Source organism: Drosophila ananassae, chromosome 3L (assembly GCF_017639315.1).
Source record: "Drosophila ananassae strain 14024-0371.13 chromosome 3L, ASM1763931v2, whole genome shotgun sequence".
Classification (NCBI taxonomy): Eukaryota; Metazoa; Arthropoda; class Insecta; order Diptera; family Drosophilidae; genus Drosophila; species Drosophila ananassae.
Genome location: NC_057929.1, coordinates 1,248,713 through 1,271,299, shown reverse-complemented (window position 1 = coordinate 1,271,299; position 22,587 = coordinate 1,248,713). Strand labels below are relative to the sequence as shown.

The window sequence follows — 22,587 nt, the reverse complement described above, 5'->3', positions numbered from 1 at the left end:
TTGACTTTTGTTATTGTTGTTGTTGTTGGTTTTGCGCTACTTTGGAGCTCGAGCTGCCTGCCTATCCTGCCCGGCCCTGCCCTGCTTGCTCCCCTTCTGTCATGCATACACATATGAGTATATGTGTGTGTGTATTGCCGAGTGTGCTTGTATTGTGCATGACACGACCCGAGGGGGAGACTCGCCACTGCCGCCTCGCTGTTGTTCTTCTTCTTGTTTTGTTTTTTTTTTTTCTGATGCCCGACTTGAAACAACTTGAAATAACTGAAGCCGCTGATCGACAACTAACATGGCCAAGAAGAAGAGCACTGGCACTGCCCAACACTGGCTCAAAAAGTACTTAACGGTTAAGTGATAAGATAATGGGAACTTCTCTCTCCCGGGAAGAGCGGAAAATCTATCTATCAGATACCTGGCCAGAAATGAAAATATCTTTCGGATTAATGCCTAACCCTCTGTTGTGGCCAAAAGCAATTAAGAGCCCTTCTGTACACACTTTCCAGTCCTCGGTCTTTCTGGCCAATTGTTGGAATATTTCCCACTGCGCTTTGCCGTTTGCTTTTTGGCCAAAACAGCAACGAGGCCTGCTTTGGCTTGGCTGTCTCTGCTCTGCTCTGCCCGCTGCCGCTGCCGACGCTGCTGCTGCTGGTGGTGGTGGTCAGGCCTCCAGGTTATTGCTTTTGTTGCTGCCTCAGCTCTTGGCCATTCCTCCTCTCCCTCTACCTATCCATCCACAACTCTCCAATCCCATTCGTTTCTAAAATACAATTTTTCGCCGTGCTTTGTTGTTTTTCTTGCTTCCTTGGCTGTTGCGGATTTGTGATTTCGATATTTAGTTGGATTTCTGTCTGCCCTCTCGCACACGCCTCACCCGCCCTCCCCTCCCACACTCCCTCCCCTGTTCGCGGCCGCCCCCCTTCCACCTTCTGCCTTTTTCGCCCGCCGGTCCATCTGTCAAGTTTTGTTCGTCTGTTGTTTGCCGTCGGTTTCGCTTCGCTCCTCGCTGATTGCTTGCTGGCCTCACTCCTCCCTCCCCCCTTTCTGCCTGCCCTCCCCTGCCCTGCTCTCTCTCTTTCTCCCCCTCCCCCGCCCCTTTGTTACCCGTTTTTGGTTTGTTTTTGGGTGTACGTCTGCAGCGTGTTTCTTTTCATATTATTTAATTTATTTCGTTGGTTTTTATTGTGGCCATTGCCTCGACTGTTGTTGTAATTGTTGTTGGTTGTTGTTACCCCCACTCTCCCCTCCCCCCGTCAATTGTAAATTGTACTTCTCACTCACACTTCTCTCTCTCGCACTGGCTCTTTTGTGGAATCATCTGTATCTACAATTCGTCATGCCGCTTCCACCTTTTTATTATTTTTTTTTCTCGGCCATCATCCCTTCAACGAGGGAGGGGAGGGAGGTGATGAATTTGTTTTCTTCCTTAATTTTTAGTCATTTGGGCAAGCACCCCTTCCTGCAACACACACACATACTGGTAACAATTACCAGATGAATGAATGAAATGTCCTTTTAAAGAAGCAGATGCTCTCCGACTGGTTGAGTGTCCTGATAGTGCCAGTATCTGAGGCAATTAATAAGACAAGTACTAGTAGTAGCAGTTGGCCAAGTTAACAAGAAAACAGTGATCCCTGGCAGTGGCACTCATAATTTTTTTTACATTTTCCAGAGAACTAGACTGATAACAGGGCGATAATTAACAGTTAGGATAGGTTCAGTTGCTTCTATCGCTATCTGAGAGATAAAACAGTGAAGCTTCTTTAAAAGGGAAAATAATAAATAAAAAAATAAGACTTCTTTTAGCTCTTGCTTTTTTATTTTTGAAAAATTACTATTTTATTTTTATTAAAATTCTACCAAAAATAAATCCTTTAAAAGGAAGCTTCACTGTTCTTCGATTTAAGGCAAGTTCCGTTTGTTTTTTTAAACGGAATTTATTGAAGCTTGGACCCTCTCGCTCACACCACCCCAAACGCACTCTGAGTAACTGTCAATTGTTTTCTTGGCCTGGCCCCCCCTTTGGCCTTTCACTCACTCTCTCTCTCTCTCGTCCCATCTGTGTTTCCCCCCTCCTTTTGGCTTTCTTTCTCGCTCTGACTGATTCAATTGAAAAATGCTCAGTCTGGTCATTTTTTTCCCCCCCTTCCCCCTTCTTGTTGTTCTTCTTCTTATTGCCTTTTCGTATTTCGAATCGGACTGTGTCGTTCATTAGCTTTCTTGCTACACACAGAATTTTTAACCCCCCTGGCTACCGCATGCCGCTTAAGCTCCTTACCGACCGACCACCCCCTTGAAGAAGAAGAAGAATAAGTGCTAAATGACTGGCGGGTGCTTCGCTCTGCTTCTGCTTCTGCCTCTGCCTCGGTCGCTGCTTCAGTTGACGTCTCCCGCCGTTGACCAAAATGCCGCCGCCATTGTTTATACAAGAGTGACTCACATCCCCAACATCTCTTCCCCATTCCTCTTCATAGAGCTCTTCTGCCTATCATCTCTGGATTATAATTCTGCATTTCATTGCCGGCTTCTTCAGTTTCTCATAAAAATAATTATTTCAATAATTATTTTCAAGTTGGTGCCTGAAAACGGCCTAAAAAAATGGGGAAACAAGGGTTAAAGAAAATTAAATAATTGAATAAAAAATATAAAAAGATAAAAGAGTTATTCTTATAGAAATTAAAAAATTAAAAAATATAAATTAAATTTAAAGGAATTCCTCTTATTATTCCACTTTTTATTTAGTTTTTTATTCCATTCCCTTATCCTTTTTCCCCCACCCCGCCCCCCTTCTACTCCCTCCTGTTGTGGGGATAATCTGATTTAAGCATTAATTAAATTGCTATGCGATGTATGTATGTATGTGTGTGTGTGTGAGTGTGTGTTTATCTTTTATACACTTTTCTATACCCGCCACTCTGTGGTGGCAGAAACAGAATGTACGCTGTCCATATTAGATTACGTGCAACAAGCTCTTTAATTGTATTTGCTGTCTAATGAAATCACCGCAACGCCGAACAGGCAGCAGCATTAAAAGCTTTGTGCAACAAATGCGTACAGTTGTGCAACATCATCAGATTGTTCAAAATTAATCTCCTTCCCCTAAAAAATAATATTTAAAAAAAAAGAGTGTTGCATAACTGTTATCTATTGTTTGTTTTTTTTTACAATTTAAAGCCACTTGAACGAGACTGAACATGCTTGAAACTTGTCGAAACATGTTCCGTTAATACTCATATTCATGCCAGAGGGTTAAGTTGTCTAGGTTAGAAGAGTGGGAGAAGGGAAAGGATAAGGATATGGAAGAAGGGAGAGAGTATAGGTGCAAGGCTAACGGTAAAGGCAGGTGGCTGGTTTAAATTGGCAACTGCACATGGTCAACTGCACATGACTGGAAATTGCATCACGTTATCATCATTTTGCGAATTGCAAGGAGGTGGAAGGCTAGGGTGGACCAGAGCCAGCCGCAAAATTTCACCCACTATCCTATCCCCCCCACTTTTGGAGAGTGTAAGAGAGACAGGAGGAACTCTGGTATGCGCTGTTCTGGTCTGCTCTCCTTTCTCTGTGCTCTTCTTCTTCTTCTTCAACTGCAGCACCTCTTTCCTTAAACTGCTCCTGCAGCTCCCCAGCTCCCCAGTTCGCAGTTGTTGTTGTTGTTGTGTTTGCGTTGCAAATGGCAAATACGTCAATGTTGTAGAGCCACCCACTCCCCACTCCCCATCCCCCTGTCCCCAATCTCCTTCGTTCTTCTTCTTTCTCATCCTCTCCAGGCGCTTTGCTAGCTGTTGTCTGCGCCCTCTCGCTCGCACCGCTCCCTGTATCTGGGCCCTCTCGCTCTAATTTATGGGTCGTGCGCGCTCTCTCGTTCCACTTGCATTCTGCAACTTGGAGCCCTTGTCCAATGTACCATGGCTCCATGGCTCCATGTACCATGCATTCCTCTTACTCCTTTACTCCTTTTGGCAAATCCTGCAGCACAAATACCAACTACACCGTTAGACAAATACCAGCTACAGTGAGGCTTGGCCAACAGAGAATTTAATATATTTTTATTTTAAATAAAATATAATTTCTAATAAGATTATCTATTAGTTAGTAACTAAAACCCACTTTTATTATTAAATTTTACATTTTATTGAAGCTTCACTGTACAACAAATGGCTGCGGTTGTCAGTTGTTGTTGTTGTTGCTCTCTAGCCTGGCTGCATAAATTCATTTGTTTGCTCCCACTGCTGTCCTAGCTCTGTTCGCTGCCCCTTGGCTCTGTCGCAGTCGTCACTGCGTCGACGGCGGCGTCAGCGTCGGTTGAACTTCTCCCCCACCGCCCCCCAATGTGTTTGTTGTTATTATTGCATTTGCTCTAACTCTGCCACCCTTCTGCCTCCCCCCCACCGCCGGCATTGCCATTTTCAATTTTAGTTTTGCTGTCGCTTCTTCTTCTTCACTCACTGATTCCCATTCTCGCAGTCGACTGCGGCGGCGACGGCGGTGGGTTCGCTTTACTGCCACTTCAATTCCGCTAACCCCCCCGCACCTGCCCTTCAACCACCCGTCCACCCACTTATTTTACACCACCCACGCAAAGTTGTGTGTCCTTGCACGCTCGTTTCCTGTTCGTTTTGGGCGACAGGCCACGATTGGGAGTGCGATTTCTTCATGTCCTTCTCCCATCACCCTCTCCCTCCCCCTTTCAATTCTCTTATTTTCCTTTATTCTCCGTTTTCGCCATACACGCCCCGTTTCGGTTCAGAGTTTACATTTTATGTGTGTCCTTTTTTCTTTTCCCTTATTTTTCTTTCCCTTTTCCTTTTTTTTTTTGCACAGTTTTCTTCTTGTTGAGGCGAAAGGGCATATGGCCACCCACCTCCCTCCCACTAAGTCGAAATGTCTCCCAATATGTGTGTTTCCCAACTAAAGAAACTGTTATCCCGCATAGGGTGTCCTTGTCTTATTTAAGACTCTTAAATTAAGAGTAAAAAGAGATGAAAATTGAGATAAAATAATGAAATTCTCTCACCTTTAAGCTTTTTTTTTTGGGGAAATATCTCAATTAGTGGATGTGGTAACGGGATAATTGAGCAACTTAATTAAATTAAAAACTTATGAATAATTAAAGGGAGTTTAAGATGGTATGGTTGATAAAATATTTATGATAAAAAAATTAAAATCTTAAAGAATTAAGAAATTCAAAAACCATTCCCCCAATTATCCAATAGATAAAAAATAAAGCTTAAGAAGATGAAAATGAAGTGAGAAACTGGAACTTGTTGCAGCAACGACTGAATGGGAGGTGGGGCATGGCATGGGGGCTTGAGTCGAAGATCGCGCCAGACGATGACGCAGACTGGGGACTGTAATTGAAGTAAAAAAAAGAGGAGTGAGAGAGGAGTGGGGGATGTGTTGTCTGCTCTTTGAATATCTTGTTGTTGTTGTTGTTGTTGCCGTCGCTTCTGCTTTGAGTCAATAACCTCTCACTCAACCAGCAGAAGAAGCTGAAGCCGCTGAAGAAGAAGAAGAAGAGCATGAAGCACTCACATTCCCCAACATTCCCCCACTGGAACAAGAAGTCAACATGAACAATGATGTGAGGAGGCAAACAAAAAAGTGAACTCAAAAACCAGGCATAAACAATAAAAAAAAAAAAAAACAAAAACAGCAAAGCTAGAGTTAAAGAATGGGGAGAGGGAGAGGAGTAGAGAAGCATACCTAAATCTAAAATCCCAAAGAATGCGGAGCAGGAGGAGAAAAAAGAGTAAATAAATGCATTCAAGTGATGTCCAGTTGTGAGAGAGTGTATTGCTGTTTGGAGAGTGATCAAGGGAGCGGAGTGAGAAACGAAATGGGATTGAAACACTAACTCTTCCACTCTACATGACTAAGGATGTGCTTTAATTTAATTTTTTAGCAAGTAATTAGTTTGTTTAGCTTCTATAGTTTAAAGACCAGCTGGTAATACAACGAATAAACTGTTTTAATGGCAAATCAAACGAGTGTGTATGTATAGCCGAAAGATATAACACGAAATCGAACACACATGGTCACGAACAAAAACAAAAAAGGGGCTAAAAGCAAAAAAAAAGCCAACTCATGAGCGATGGACAGACAGTCGGCCAATTGAGCTAGAGAGGAGATAATCAAGAGCAAACAATGGACTTTGCCAGGGGGTGAGAGACAGGGGAGGTGGGCAGAAGTAGAGTGACGCCAGCACAATATGAGAAGAATTTCACATTTGTTCGCTGTTGTCACTCACAAATATTGATGGGGGCCAGCAGTGGGAGAGAGTGAGAGAGAAGTCACACGCACACACATCTAGCGCAAAAAAAAATAAAGGAAAAAGATGAAAGAAAAAAAAAAGTGAAGCAAGCTCCACAACCGCACACCTTCTCAGTCGGCGCTGGCGTAGAACGTCGACAGCGCTGCCGCCCCCGCGACGCTGGCCGAGGCAGCAAAGTGTGGCAGTGTCAAAGACAAATGCCCGAATAATATTGCTCGCTTGCTCCCCATTTTCTTCCTCTTCCTCGGCCGCTGCCGCTGCCATTTGCGGTTTGGGTGAACCCCAAAGCTGGGAAAAAGAAGAAGAAGAATTACGAGAAGCCGCCGCTGCCGAACGAGAACTGACATGAACTACAGTCGGAATTGCCAAAAAACAACGTACTTTCGGCATTATTTTAAATATTTGTGACCTACCGCAAAAACGGTAACCACATGTCAGCCATTTGTTATTAAAAAAAAAGTAAACAGGAAATGGAAAGTCTGGGTTCCATTAAAAACAGATCAATGGCAACCACATTCAAGCCCAATAATTATTATAGATTTTTTTTGCTGATAAAAAAAAATGCAAGAGTATCTACCCTCGATGTTCCACTGTATGGGCCAAGACGTTCGGCCAGTTTGTTTTATTTCTCGCTCGTTATAAATTGCCCGTGCTCTTTCACTCGCAGACTCCCCCCAACCCCCGCCGCTGGCAGCGTCAGCGTCACACCGTTACGGCTGCTCCCCCCTACCCCCTGATAAGAGCGCACATCTGTCGCCTGCCGATGCGTGACAACTCAAAGAAAGGCTAGCTGGGAGAAAAGAAACAAAAAGAAAGAAAAAAAAAACAGTGCGCAATTACAGTTATTAGCGAGCCGGTCGCCTAACAGTGGGCCCCACCTTTGCTGACTAAATGCTTGCTCATTAAAGTGATTAATACAAGGCAGGCAAAAAAAAAAAAGAAACAACAAAAACCTGTGCAAAAAACTCCACAATTATCAACCACTGTGCGTGGCAACAACAAAAACACTACGGCGAAGAAGCGGCGACCATTCATTCTCTGTTTCATTTCCACTTGTAACACGGTTCGCCGCGCCGCGCCGCGACTTTTTTTTTTTTTTTCTTTTCCATCCACCGCCACTATACCCGGTTCGTACTTCACCGCCCGGTTCGCTCATTTCAGCGTCGAGCAAAACGCAGCGAACTTCAAACGCAGACGGACGACGCGTCGCGGTGCGGCTCTTGTAAATATTTTTGTAAACTATTTCATTTTCTTGGAAAAAAAAAACAAAATTTAAATCGTTTGTCACACCCGTTCCCCCGAAAAAGGCAATAAAAACTAACAAGTGATAGCCTTTGAAAAGTTAGAAAAAAGGCAAAAAGGGAAAACAAAGCGGCGAGCAAGTTTCATGAATGAAATTCGTAAAAGTGCAAAAAAAAAACGCTCGCATAAAAAGTGCAAAATGCTTTGAACGAAATTTTTCTCTTTTTTTTTCTCGCCTTGTGTATGCATCGGTTTTCGCCGCTGCAGTTCGTGTGTGTATGTGTGTGTGCGTGAGTGGATTTTGCTACTAGCTGTGTCTTACTTGTTTATTGTATTATTTAGAGAATAAATGCATTTAAAAGTTGAATGAAAATGTCAATTTTGGTTTGAAATGGTTTTTATTTTATTTAATTCACTAATAAATGCAATTTTGTGCGTAAATTGAAGTTCGCCGTCGATTTTGTTTGGCCTGCGCGTTGAATTCGCCGCTCTGCCGCCGAATGCAGGTGTAGTGGTGATAGCAGCGTCTTCGTGTGCTCTCTTTATTTTTTGCTCTCTCTCGTCCTCAGGCGGCTTCTGCTTAAGTCTTATGTGTGTGTGTGTGTGTGGCGTGTAGTTTTTTTTAGTTTTGTTTTGCTTTTCATATTTCAATCGTTTTATCTTTGTGCTGGAGATTCTTCAGGCATTGCCAACACAAAGTGTAGAGTAAAAAGGATAGCAAGGATATGGCGAAGGATTAAATTAAATTCATAATAAATAAAAAATAATAAAATTTTAATTGTAATTAAATACTAATTATTTTTTTTTTTCTATTTTTCAGATCTTAATGCATGTTACCCAAAATAGTCTCCTCTAACGTCTAACGGGGCTTTGAACATGAACAAAAATGCCGGCGATGGCAGCGGCAACGACGGCAAAAACTCCAACAGTCACGGCGGGAAGGGCGGCGGCTCGAACGCGGGCGGGGGCGCTGGAGCCGGTGGCCCCCACGATCCCACCGGCCTCCTAGATGCAGCCTCCCTCTTCGGTGAGCTCCTCCTCCTCTCCTCTGAAATCATAAATTTTTATTAATTTTTTTTTCATCGTCCTGCAGCTTATTGGGGCCGTGATCCTACAGGAGCAGCTGCTGCTGCTGCCACAAATCCGCTCTTCAACTCACAGTTCAATGCCGCCGCAGCCGCCGGCTTGGGCCTGCTCCCAAATGCAGCTGGCGCAGCTGCCAATGATCGGTATTCCATGGCCGCAGCAGCAGCGGCGGCAGCGGGAGCGCATCATCACCAGAACACAATGGCGGTGGCCGCCTCCCAGGCCGCCAGTCTGGCAGGTCTGCATCCAGCAAGTGAGTAAAATGTCGGCATAACCAGTTCAGGGATCTGGGTGCTCTTGTGTTTAAAAGTTGGAAGATGTTATCACCACTACCTACTATGGAGTTTAAACAGCAAGTGCCTGGTGATCCTGTGCCGGGCACTTGAAGAAGACTCTCCTAGAACAGACTCCCAGCTGGCTGTTCGCTTTACACTGGCCGAGGGACTCCCCATGGGTCTGGTTGGTGAAAAACAGTCCAGCACAACTGTTTTTTAGGTTCCTAACTAAAGGATGTCCTGCGTAAAAAAGACTAATCCTGATCCTTTAGCTTCTTCCTTTGAAAACCCCTTCTAATCTCTCCCTTGACTTACTTTCCAGGCTGGTGGTCGATGGCCCAACTAGCCGCCCAGGACTACTTCAGTCGCCTGCAGGCCTCCGGACTCTCGCCCTTCCCCCATCCCGATCTGGCGGCCGCCTTCGGGCCGGCTGGCATGGGCATGGGAGCGGGAGCGGGCGGAGCAGGCGGTGGAGCCGGTGGCGGAGTACTCGGTGCTGGAGCAGGTGGCGGTGGAGGCGGAAGTGGTAATGGTGGAGGTGGCTCCTCGTCCGGATCCTCCGGAAGCAAGTCGAACAAGTCGCGGAAGGAGAAGCGGGCCGCCCAACAACAGCAGCAACAGCAACAGAGCCTGGCCAACAGCCTGAACGCGGCTGCGGCGGCGGCGGCAGCTGCTGCGGCCAACAATCCGGCCGCGGCACTGGCCAGCATGCACGGCTTTGGAGTGGGAGTGCCGGGCACCAGTCTACCGCAGTCGGTGAGCACCGGCAGCGGATCGATCTCCACCAATAGCGGAGGTCATGGAGGCTACAAGGTGGGAGGACATTCATCTTCGACCTTAGAGACCCATCTCTAATGCCATTTTATATTCCAGAACACGGCCAGTGCTTATGGGAAGCCATCCACAATGACGAGCAGCAGCATTTCCAGCAATCCCGGTTCTGCCTACGATCCGGTGACCCTCCACAAGGAGCTCCTGGCCATGCAGGCGGTGGCCGCCGCGGCCTCTGGCTCCGGTTCGGGCGGATCCTCCGGGAAGAAGTCGGGCGGAGGTGGATCCTCCTCCTCCTCGATGCATGGCCACGGCATGGGACTGGGCAGTGGCTCTGGGCTGATGTCTGGCGGGAAGAACTCCACCAGTGTGAGCGCCAGCAATGCGTCGCTGGCGGGAATGCATCCCAGTTTGGGGAGCAGCAATCCACTGATGTCACCGCACTCGGCGCTGGGCAGCTCTTCGGGTGGGTCGTCCGGAAAAGATCGGGAGAAGAACAATCCCTCGCTGAATGCTCTCAACTCACTGACCCAGTTCGGGGCACTCGGAATGACGCCCCAACAGAGCATGCAGGCGGCGATGAACGCCTTTGCGGCCAGCACTGGAGTATCGCCCTCGGCCACGGTCACCTCCTCGCCCCATTCCTCGGGTCAACAGCATCCGGGGGGCAGTAACTCGACGGCAGGATCAGGAGGAAAGAATAACAAGGATTATATGATGGGGTGAGTATGGAATATAAGTTATAAGAAGGATATTCGAACTAATCCTTTGATCCGTTAAACTAGGACTGGCAGTGAACATCCATCCCTGCTTGGAGTTCGCCTTCCGCCGGACACGGAGATCATCAAGTACACGTCCTCGATCGTGGGTCCCAAGATACCTGGTACTACCTCGCGCGGTCGCAAAAAGACCATATCTGAAACAGAACAACAAACAACGACACAACAACAACAACAACAGAAATCACAACAACAACAACAACACCAAGCAGAACAACACCTACTCCAACAACAAGCACAAAAAGAGCTCGATAGCACCACAAATGCCATTTCCTCTCTGCTTGCATTTCCAGGTCTGAGTCCCGCGAAACGGGCTAGACTCGAAATGGAGTATGCGGCGATGGCGGCTGCCGCCCAACAACAACAGCAACAACACCAGCAACAGCAACAGCAGCTTCACGGGATGCTGGGAGCAGCTGGTATTCCAGCCAGTATGGCTGGACTGGCCGGATTGCCAGGAGTTGGTGGAGGAGGAGCAGGATCAGGAGGAGGGTCCAATCCCCTCGATCAGTTGAGTGTCAGCAAGTCCAGTTCCTCCACTGCAGTTACCACCAGTTCGAGCTCCTCCTCCTCGGGCAGCAACCTGCTCAACCAGAGCTCCAGCGACCGGGTGGAGGTCATCAAGCTGCCACCCACCATCACCTCCAACGGGGCCTACAATCTCTCCAGCAAGGGCAAGGAGGTACACGACCTGACCACCGATCATCCCCCCGCTTCCGGTGGTGGCGTTAATCTCAGCCTGAAGGCCAATGCCAACACCTTGCCGCCCACCGGAGCAGTCGGCTCCGCCTCCAATCCCATCACCATTGATGACTTTGATGCCCCTCTCAACCTGTCGATGAAACCCTCGGACAAGAGCAGCACTCCGGCTGCTTCGGGCGGAGGATCTGGCTCCTCCTCCTCCAGTGCGGCACTGGCCAGCCTGGCCAGCGACTATCAGGCGGCAGCCGGAGCCCAAGGAAACAGTCTGCAGAGCTTGAGCTCCATCACGGCCGCCCTGGGAGGTGCCGGTGGCATGCCGGGTGGCTCCATTTCCGGCAGCGGTGGAACCTCGCCCTCCCCAGCCTCGGCAGGCGCAGGGGCTGGGGCTTCTGGAGGATCAGGTTCTGGCTCGGGCGGAGGTTCGTCCTCCTACAAGGAGGGACGGCCCAGGAATCTGGGACGCGGTGTGTCCAAGCCGAAGAAGAACACCGTGGCCTCCCTGTTGGCCCAATCCCGAGCCGTGGGTCTGAAGCCCATGCTGGCCACCCAGCAGTTGCTCCAACAGGGTGCCGATATTGTAAGTGATCTCCCGACTCTCTCGAGGAATATATCCTTTAACTCTAATCCCTTTTTTTTTAGGAAAAAATTCGCCTGGCCTTGAGCGAAGCCAATGCCCACATGGAGACCTCAACGGATTCGGAGAGCGTGGCTGCCGAGAGTGGCCTGTCGGAGTCGGAGAGCGAGGATGCCAATATTCTGAATGTGGCAGAGCTGAGGGTGCCCCTGGAGCTGGGCTGGAAGCGCGAAACTGTCATCCGGGGCCTCACCAAGCAGGGTCAGATCCGGGGCGAGGTCACCTACTACGCTCCTGGCGGCACGGCGGCCCTGAAGAGCATCGGCCAGGTTTTTGCTGTGAGTTTGTAGGGCCACCTTTTTTGAATAGAACACTTTTGGACACTTTTTCTTGAAAACTGGATCATCTGATCCTTGAAATCCCAATTGGCAGGACAATCATAAAGCCAAATACTCTCTCGAAGAGCTGACTAACTCCTGTTGTTGTCCTTCACAGATCCTGGAACAGCAGCCATCGAATCTGAGTCGCGAGAACTTTAGCTTCTCGGCCAGGGCCATTGTGGGATCGTTCCTGCAACCAGCACCGCCGCCATACGCCAACGATGGCGAGTACATTCGGATGACGGACGAGGATGTGGCCAAGCGGCTGGAGGACCTGAAGGTCTTCACGCGCCAGACCCTGAATGTGGAGCAACGGATCGAGATCGCCAAGCAGCAGCAGGCCATGCGGGATGCCAAGAAGTTGCAGAAGGAGGAGCTGGCCAAGAATAAGGAGAAGGCCCGACAGGAGAAGAATGCCAAGATGGAGCAGCAGCGCAAGGAGAAGGAGCTGAAGAATCAGCAGGCCATTGAGGTAGGCATTTGGATGAGGATGTCTGGACAGGATTCCTACTAATGATTGTCTCTTTTGTATCTTTGTAGGAGCGGAAGAAGCGACAGGAGGAACTGGACCGTCTCAAGCAGGAGGAGCTGCTCAAGAAGCAACAGGTTAGTTGTCCTTTATGCGCATCCTGCTCGGCGTATGTCCTTAATTTGTGTTTTATTTTGCAATAGGAGAAAGAGAAGCGTCGTCAAGAGGCCATATTAGCTAAGGAACAGGTACTGCCTACCTTGCCTTTGGTTGCCAGTTTAGAATCTTTCGTTTTTTTTTTATTTAAATGTTTATTAATTAATTTGTTAATTGGTTAATTAGTTAATTAATTAAAGCGTAGTATCTTTTAGGAATTTAAGATTTATTTCTTTGCCTCTTCTGTATTTTTCTTTAGGGATTTACTTATTCCGCTTTAAACTCTTGCTTCTTAATTATAATTTATTAATTAATTAATCTTAAAAAACATATTTTTTTAACATAAAATGGATTGTCTTTTTTTTAGGAATTACAAAAACAAAAGGAAATGCTACTGGCCGCCGAAATGGTAAGAATTTTTAAAGAGAACTCCTTCAAGAGATCCCCAAATAATCCAAATATTCCACCTCCATTCTCCCACAAAAAAGGAACGCGAACGTCGCCGCCAGCACATGAACCTCATCCGCATGCTGGAGATCCGGCGGAAGTTCGAGGAGCGCGAAAAGAAGAAACACCAACTGGTGCTGGACCGGCTTTTGTTGCGGGAGCGGCGCATGGCGGAGAGGAAGCGCGATGCCGAGATCCTGCAGCTGATCCGCCGGCCCAACGAAGACTCGGAGCTGCCGCAGGAGTTGGCCATACCGGAGCTGGACAGGATCGCTGGCAATCGATTGCCCGGCCAGGCAATGGCCGATCTTCTGATGGTCTTCGAATTCCTGCACAACTTTGGCGAAACCCTGGGCTTCGACATGGAGTCCCTGCCCTCGCTCCAGAACCTACACGACGCTCTGATGAGCGACAGCAATGTGGATGCCGAGGAGGAGCTGTTGTCGGTGATGACCCATCTCCTGGTGTGCGCCATTGAGGATCCGGGCGTTCCCAATCCGGGCAGGCATACCACTCTGCTGGGACAATCGCTGCGGAACGCAGACATCACCAATTCGAATGTGTCGGAGATCCTGAGGATCTATCTGTATGCCACCGCCACTGGGGAGGTGCGCCAGATGCACGGCATCACCGTGGACCGGGAGCGAGAGCGCAGGGTGCCGGATCACCATCAGTTGGACGCCGATGCCGCCACCCACTCGCACTCGGCCAAGAACCAGGAGTACTATAAGCTCCTACACGAGAACGACACCTGGAAGCTATCGCAGTATCTGAAGGATCGCCCCTTCGTGGCGCTGAATCCCACGCGGAAGGCCCAGATGCTGGCCCATCTCTGCAACGACTTGCTGATGAACAAGGCGGTGCTCCGGCAGATCGACGGCAGCCTGGAGACCTGCGCCCAGATGCGCAAGGAGAAGTACATGACGGACATGAAGGTGCGCAAGTACAAGGCCCTCCATCTGCGCAAGGCCCGCATCGAGGCCTACGAGCGGGCGCAGGCGGAGCGGGAGGCGGCCATGCAGGCGCTGGTGGCGCAACAGAAGCTGGACGCCGAGCGCCAGAAGCAGGCCGAGGAGGAGGCCAAGGCAGCGGCAGCCGAGGGAGCAGCTGCCGCCACAACAGATGGCGAGTCGGCCACCAAGAATGCCTCACCGAATGGCGAGAAAACGGATGGGGAGGAACAGGAGGAGCAGCATGGCGCCACCAAGGACTCGCAGCCACAGCAGCCCATGGAGGTGGACGGCGTGGCGGATGAGGAGTCGCTGGTGAGCCCCTCCAAGACCATCTCCCAGGTGGACAACAGCCTGACGCCCATTAAGCAGGACACTGCCACGCCCACCTATCAGCACAACGGCTCCAGTACTCCCACCACCAGCGGCGGCGGTGGCGGTGGCGGTGGCGGTGGCGGAGCAGCTTCTGGGGACATGAACGCCCTGCTGCAGGCCAAGAAGAGCGGGGCACGGAACTCCATCAACGACGAACAGCATCCGCACGACGTCAGCATCATCGACGATGACCTCTCCGACCTCGATTCGGAGATCACGAACGTCGAGGAGGACGAGGACAATCGGCTGAGTGCCGACGAGCTGCAGAAGAAGCTGGACAAGATCGTCCGGGCCTCGCTCAACTGCAAGGAGGCGCTGGAAAAGAGCACCAATCAGCTGAGGGCGGCCTGCTTCGGGCAGGATCGCTTCTGGCGGCGCTACTGGAAGCTGCCCAAGGCCGGGGGCATCTTCATCGAGGCCCTGGAGTCGGCCCAGAACGATATCTGCGAGTACCACGAAGCTCTGGAGGGCATGGACGAGAAGAAGGAGGAGTCCAAGGAGAACGACAACTCGGAGAACTCCGAAACGGAGGCCAAGGACGATGATGCCATGGAGGTGGACTCTTCCCGGTCGGAGCTGGAGGATGGACCGCCGGCCCAGGTGCCAGAGTCATCCGCTGAGCCGAACCGGCAGCAGGAGCCGCAGGAGGAGGAGGACGATGACGATGACGTCACCGAGATCAATAAAGTGGAGCCCGAGATTGTGGATCTGGGCGATGACGACGATGATGCACCACCTCCACCACCGCCACCGCCTCCTCCCGTCAAGCCCGATCCCCCTCGCCCCGAGATCAAGGTCAAGTCGGAGATGGAACTGATGGGCCCCCCGCCCACCACCATGATCTCCACCAAGACGGACTTTGAGGCCGAGATCAAGATCCCAGCTATGCCCGGCATCCTTATGCCCCCCATCCTCAACAACAACAACAACAATAACAGCAGCAGCAACAACAACAACAACGGAAGCGACAACTGTGATAAGTCGGACACGGGTCTGATCCAACAGCAGAACTTTGGCCAGCCGGTCATCAAGATGGAGGACCTGAAGAAGGAGGACGACTGCATCATAGTGTCCACAACGAGTATGGATGATACGCCCAAGTGGTTCTCGATTGTTCGTCGGGAAGTGCCGCTGGTCAGTGAGCTGCCGGCGGAGGAGGGCGGCGTGGTGGCCCAGGAACTCCAATACAACTATGCCAATCACAACTGCTCCGCTCAGCTGCAGCTGCAGGGCCATCCCTGGGATCTGATCAACAATATGCAGTACTACTCGATACCGATGGACGAGTGCAAGGTGGATACCAGCAAGCTGGGCCACGAGTGCATCTTCTCGCTGAGCGGTCTCGACGAGAAACAGATGCTGGCTAAGGTGGCCGAGTTCAAGGCCCACAAGCCGGAGTCAAAAAACGGTCTGGGCTCTCCTCATCGCCACCACGAGACTGAAGATGATGATGAGGAGCAGGCCAAGCTGAAAGTGGACAAAATGGAGTGTGATGCGGTTGGCGTGGATGCGGATGCGGATGCTAATGCCAATGATCTAGCCGGCAAGGATAAGTTTTTTCGCTTGCGCTCTGACGCCCCACCGGACACGGGAGGGAGTGCCTCCAACAACGGCGTAGGTGTTGGAGTGGATGCCGGCGAACTGAAGCCCAAGATTGAACTGCGCCTGGACGAGGCACTGTCGCAGGCCTACTACCACAACATCGCCAACATGTCGCTGAGCAGTGTCCAGACGTACATACCCATTGACATTCCACTGCCCCTCTCCATGACCCCCGACGAGCATCGCCTCCTGGAGCAGGTGAAGGTCTCCGGCTTCCCCAAGCGTGTCCACGGTGTTTATGTGCCGCGCAAGCAGCGCTATGGCTGGTGGCAGCTGGACGACGAACAGAAGCTCCGCCAGCTCCTCAAAAATCTGAATCCCTCGGGTCTGAGGGAGCGAGAGCTGCAGGAGAATCTGCAGCGATTCCTGGGCCTGGAGCAGCCTCTGGGCATCAATTATCAGCTGAAGCCGGATCCAGAGCATGACGTGGAGTATCTGATGCCGGATAAGCCCAACGATTGGAATCCAAAGGTGGCCAAGAGGGTGGAGTTGGCGCTGCTGGAGCAGCTGGAGTCGCTGGAGGACAAGGTGGCCAGTGCCTCCATGCAGCTGAAGAACTGGCAGCTGCCCAATCGCGTCGAGAGCGAGCTGACCCTGGACTCGCAGGAGGAGATCACCGAGGAGGACTTTGTCAGCATGATACCCATGATCCGGGAGCGGATCATCGACCTGGAGGCGAACATCGAGCGACGGTACTTGAAGCCGCCACTGGGCTCCCAGACGGGCGATGCCCACCTGGCGGTGATTGCCCAGAACCAGCACACCACCACCCAGACCCAGAACTCGGCCTCCGCCGCCGCCTATCTCCTCCAGATGCAGCAGCAGCAACAGGCCCAGTTGCAACAGCAGCAACAGGGTGCCGGCAATGGCAACAATCTGAATGCCTCGTCCTTCAACGAGCGCACCATGGCCTTGGCGGCGGCGGCTGCCGCCTCGGGTGTCGGCGGTGGCGCCACACCCGGGGAATCGGGCAGCGGGGATCCGAACTCTGGAAACGCTTCGCCGGCGAGCAACTGCGACAGCGACCGGGACGAGAAGGTGGAGAACATTCCGAAGGGACTGGTCCAGTGGCGCGATGCTGTGTCGCGGTCCCATACCACTGCCCAGCTGGCAATGGCCCTGTACGTCCTGGAGTCCTGCGTGGCCTGGGACAAGAGCATCATGAAAGCGGTAAGAATACGGAGCGATCCTGGACGCTCCACCTCGAACTTGGAGGCCCAAATGCTTGGCACCCACCTCTCTCCCCCTTGTGGTCCATCTCCTTGTTGTTTTGGCTGCACTAACACACTCACACTCTTACACACTCACTCACACTGCCACTCACTAACTCACAGATACACGTCCTCTCTCACTCACACACTCACTCATACACTGCACATTTTTTGTGGTTATTTTTGATGAAAAATATTAAAATTATTAAAAGTTTAAAAAGAATTATGGCACGGTTTATGGTTTATGGTTTTATTTTTTATAATTTCAAATTAAAATTAATATTTTTTTTTACTTTAAAATTTAAATTCAAAGTCTTAATTCTTTTTATTAATATTTATTCATTTTAAAATGTTAATAATTTTAATAATTTTTGCATAGTAGTAGTGTAGTTTGTTTAAAAAAAAACTCCATTTAACCCCATTATCCTTATTATCCTTACTGCATCTATGGAAATTGCCTGTGAAAATAATTAAAAAATTTTTTTTGTTTTCTTCCATTTATTTTTATGTTTTTTTAACTCTGTCTCTTGCTGAATGTTTGACTTGTTTGTTGTTTGTGGTGTTTCATGGTGTTCTTGTTTGAAAAACAAAAAAAAAAACAAAAAATAAAAAAAATTTAACGCTTTCATACTCACACATACACACATATATACACCCATGCCAATATATGCCTCATATACATATACATACATAATTCTGCTTCTGTTGCCCGATAACCGTTATTTTGTACCTGTCACGAACGAAACCACCCGCCTCCCCCCCCTTTACTCCACACCCATTTCGAACTCGAACTCGAACTCGAATCTGACTTCGAACTGCCATCCGAAAAGTATGCAACAAAAAACAAGTCGAGCAAGAAGAAGAGCAGCGCCAAAAAGCAGGCAACACCATCGAAAAAGAACCAAAAGGATCACCAGCCAGTGATGGCCACCAACGGCAAGAAGAAGAAGGATGCAACACCAAAGAAGAAATCGGAAAAGAGCAAGCCTCCATTGAGCATCAAAATCAATCTTAAAGCTTTGGCCCAAAACGGACACGGGCAGTCCCAATCCCAATCCCATTTCCAATTCCAATCCCAGACCTCATCCCCATCCCCTGCCAGCGACTCAGACTCGGACTTTGCGACACGAACGAAGAAGAGCGGCGGCGGTGGCGGCGGCAAACGCAGACGCTCGCAGGCCACGAAAACAAACTCTAGCAAATATTCGAATTCCTTACAGAATTGCCAGTTCTGCACATCGGGGGAGAACGAGGACAAGCTGCTCCTGTGCGACGGCTGCGACAAGGGCTATCACACCTACTGCTTTAAGCCCAAGATGGACAACATTCCGGATGGCGATTGGTGAGTATCCCACTCCTGGTTACCAATTATATCAACACTTCTCCTTCTCCTCCTCCTCATCCTCATCCTCCTCCTCGTCATCCCTCACCGGCCATCTACATTCAAAAATTAATCCTTTAATCCATCCATCCGTTGTCTTGTTGAGCGTTTTTTTTAATCGTAAACTGGCACTTGTTCTTCTGTTCCCAAAACTATAATCCCATCTGGAAAATAATGATTCCTAATCATTGAAATTGATATTATCTTTCCAGGTACTGTTATGAGTGCGTGAACAAGGCCACCAATGAGAGGAAGTGCATCGTGTGCGGCGGCCATCGACCCTCTCCCGTCGGCAAGATGATCTACTGCGATCTGTGCCCGCGCGCCTACCACGCCGACTGCTACATTCCGCCCCTGTTGAAGGTGCCGCGCGGGAAGTGGTACTGCCACGGTTGCATCTCACGTGCCCCACCGCCCAAGAAGCGTAGCGGTGGCGGGAGTGGCAGTAGCAGCAGCAAATCTCGCCGGGATCGGGACAGAGATAGGGATTCGAGTAAGCGTAGGAGCGACAACAAGCCGCAGCCCATGGAACAGATGCAGATGCAGCAGATCCAACAGATGGCTGGCGGCGGAGACGCCCAGTTGCAGCAACATCATCACCAGCAGTTGAACTCCTCGCATGACGAGTCGATGAACTCGATACCGGCGGCTCTGAGGTGAGTGTGGGGGCCCGCGGGCGGCTGAGGGGGCGGCGGAGTCCAGGAGGGTCCAGGGTCCAGTGTCCAGTTTATAATGCCAATGCGTTCTCTGCTCTCTGCTCTGTGTGTTGGCAGTCCGGCGCACTCGGTGGCCTCGGCAAACGCATCGTTCGATGACCAGCATCACACCAACACCAACTCGGTCGACGGCAGCAGCCGCTTCCAGGCGATGCCCATCCAACTGGGCACCAATCCCACCCAACCCACCACCACTTCCAACAACGGGTCAGCGGCCCTGCTTGAGGAAGCCAGTGTCGCTAGTGCCGCCAGCAGCATAATGCCCAGCTATCCGGTTTATCCGCCGGTTGGCGGCAACTTCACGGCCGGATTGGTTAATCCCACGGCCATGCAGTTTGTGGCCTCCATGTCGCCGCGCGCCGTAACACCGACGCGCACCCGTACACCCACGCCAACGCCTGCCCCGGCGCCCACTCCTCCGCCACTGCCACTCGGGTCCCTGCAGCCGCCGACGCCCCTCCTCATGCAGGCCTCACCCACCACCGCCCTCCACTTAACCGCCTGCCAGTCGCCACCTCAGCAGCAGCCGCAGCATCAGCCCATGATGACCATGCCCTCGCCACCAGCGTTGGGAGCAGCCGGTACTGGCGTAACACAAATGTCACCGCCGCCCATCAACATCCATGCCATTCAGGAGGCCAAGGAGAAGCTGAAGCAGGAGAAGAAGGAGAAGCATGCCACCAAGAAGCTCATCAAGGAGCTAGCCGTCTGCAAGACGCTTCTGGGGGAAATGGAGGTGGGCATCCATTTCAAGATCTCTTTGAAGAGTGCTTTAAAGATTACTAATTTCTATTTTTGCAATCTCCGATAGCTCCATGAGGACTCGTGGCCATTCCTGTTGCCAGTGAACACCAAGCAGTTTCCCACATATCGAAAAATAATTAAATCACCCATGGACTTGTCCACAATCAAGAAGAAACTGCAAGATTTGAGGTTAGTACTAGTACTATGCCAAGATTTAAAAGAATTCTAATGATATCTTATCCAATATCCAATAGCTACAAATCACGGGAGGACTTCTGCGTGGATGTACGACAGATCTTTGACAACTGCGAGATGTTCAACGAGGATGACTCGCCTGTGGGCAAGGCGGGCCATGGCATGCGCAAGTTCTTCGAGTCGCGCTGGACGGAACTGACCGACAAGCACTCCTGATCCGCCACCACCGGCACCGCCACCCATCCCATTGAGATGGTCACCCTGATTGCCGGCTCACCGGAAGTGGAGCACGAGAGCGTGGAGACGACAGCAGCAGCACAATTTTGGTCAAGAGATTAGAGAATAGGTTAAGCAGAGCTTGTAAATAAATAGGGGCTAGAGATGGTTAGTTAGTAGACTACTAGAAGCGCAGACACACTTTACAAGTATATATTTATATATGATAGATATATAAACCCAAACACCCACACACACACACACACACGAGAGTATTCAACGTCCTTAAGGGAAGGAGCTAGCTTCGATTCGAAATGTAATCAGCAGCAGCCAAGGCGAACAAGAAAGCCAGAAAGCAAAAATTGTATTTAGTTTTTTAAGCATCCGAGGGCGGCAGTATAACAACAATAACTATTAGCCAACATAATCTACAGCTAGTAACCGTATCGCATAAGAAGCCATCTACAGTAGGCACTTGAACGAGTTCTAAGCAAATAAATAAAAAATTAAAAAAAAAATATTTAAAAAAAACGTACAAAAACTGTCCCCCCAAAAACCCCAAAATTTCCGATCCGCGCAAGCAGATCCGATCCATCGTTTGAACAGTATTTTGTGCACAAGGCAAGCATCGCTTTGTTTTCTACAATTCTAAAACCTAATTCTAAACTATAATTTTAATGATTATTTTTAACTGGCATCAACGAAGCGCTCATTTAAGTTTTAAAGTGTATTTTGTACTTATAGCAACTCTGAAATTGTATTTAAAAACGTATATTAAAGTAGTGCTAACCGATTGCCAAGGCAAATTCGCAAAACAATTATACTCATGAGGATGCAAGGACGATGATTTGTAAATGTAAATGAAATGAGAATTAAAATTAAATGTATTAAATTATTAATTCTGTGTAAATTTTCCACACTTGTGTAGTTGGTATTTTCAATCGTACATTTTTTCTCGGCAAATCGCAATCCAAATACAACTCTAAATCAAATCTAAATTAAATATATATATAACAAAAAAAACAAAATATATATATATATATATCCTTAAAAAAAAAAAGTAATGAAGGTGGACATATCCTAGCGGGATCTAAGCGCAAATCCAGAACCGATCGACGGGCAGTATTAGAGACATTTCTGACATTTTTAGCTCTGTATATAAGGAAATAGCTCGAAGAAAAATGGCAATTAAATCCAATAAGATGGATATAGATAACAATATACACCAGATTACACAAAGTTAGCAAAGCAATGATATTTACATGAACTACATTTTTGAATAAATCGATACTCATTTGCAGTGCAGCACAATAATATTGAGGGGGAAAGTGTAGTTGGGGAATGATTTTTATTCGCAAACAGGACGATAATAATTTAAAAACAAAAAACAGAAAAAAAAAACCGATATCTTAACAGTGACCAGAACTACCTACCTACAACTCACAGTTGCAAGATACAAGATACACAGATTTAAGCTCAGCCAGTATAGTTTGTAAAAGAGTTAGAAAGGGTTTATTATTTGGATCCGATATTACCAGAAAGGACATAGATATGGGAAATGAGTTGGAAAAGTGAGAAAAATGAGTTGCTTGTGTAAATAGGAAGCTAAATATCCCCATAAACGATGCATGTACATTGTATATAAGATATAGATACGGATTAAGGCACCTTGACCCACTCCCCAGTGCTCAGCAATCGAGCATGTTATTGGCATTCATACAGTTGTGTCACTTCACATTGCCCGGATAGTCCTTGGGAAGTACTTAGTCTGGAGCGAAAGGATCTTTTTCCCCGCCATAACAAAATTGCAAATGTGTACGAGGGAATCTCTAAGGATCTCTACAGAGATTCCTTCTATATCTTCGTTTATAATAACTGCATACATAATGGAATCTTGATTTGTATTTATGTGTGTTCGAGGTGATACAGATATATATACACATATATAGAAATATATATATATATATACATATATATTTTAAAATTATATGTACCCAAAACTATGCATATGTGAAACGTAAATTACTCATTAAAAACAAAAGACA

At 48.8% G+C, this 22,587-nt stretch overlaps 1 protein-coding gene across 5 annotated transcripts in view; it reads left to right on the top strand.

The window, feature by feature from the left end:
- Nucleotides 1-21,976, top strand: part of LOC6495241 (bromodomain adjacent to zinc finger domain protein 2B) — a 32,786-nt gene extending 10,810 nt beyond the window's left edge. The window contains exons 2-17 of one of the 5 annotated variants that reach the window (XM_032450409.2): nt 8,334-8,540; nt 8,607-8,852; nt 9,197-9,687; nt 9,748-10,367; nt 10,431-10,528; nt 10,718-11,703; nt 11,766-12,038; nt 12,196-12,552; nt 12,621-12,686; nt 13,073-13,114; nt 13,194-17,249; nt 18,121-18,632; nt 18,884-19,327; nt 19,445-20,123; nt 20,199-20,320; nt 20,386-21,976. In XM_032450409.2, coding sequence (XP_032306300.1) covers nt 8,390-8,540; nt 8,607-8,852; nt 9,197-9,687; nt 9,748-10,367; nt 10,431-10,528; nt 10,718-11,703; nt 11,766-12,038; nt 12,196-12,552; nt 12,621-12,686; nt 13,073-13,114; nt 13,194-17,249; nt 18,121-18,632; nt 18,884-19,327; nt 19,445-20,123; nt 20,199-20,320; nt 20,386-20,542 — 9,300 coding nt within the window. In that variant the 5' untranslated portion in view covers nt 8,334-8,389 and the 3' untranslated portion in view covers nt 20,543-21,976. Of the gene's footprint in view, nt 1-8,333; nt 8,541-8,606; nt 8,853-9,196; nt 9,688-9,747; nt 10,368-10,430; nt 11,704-11,765; nt 12,039-12,195; nt 12,553-12,620; nt 12,687-12,752; nt 12,798-13,072; nt 13,115-13,193; nt 17,250-18,120; nt 18,633-18,883; nt 19,328-19,444; nt 20,124-20,198; nt 20,321-20,385 lie in introns of those variants that run through there. The other 4 variants (XM_014907721.3, XM_032450408.2, XM_014907720.3 and 1 more) reach the window with 4 other exon arrangements.
- Nucleotides 21,977-22,587: the final 611 nt, after the last annotated feature.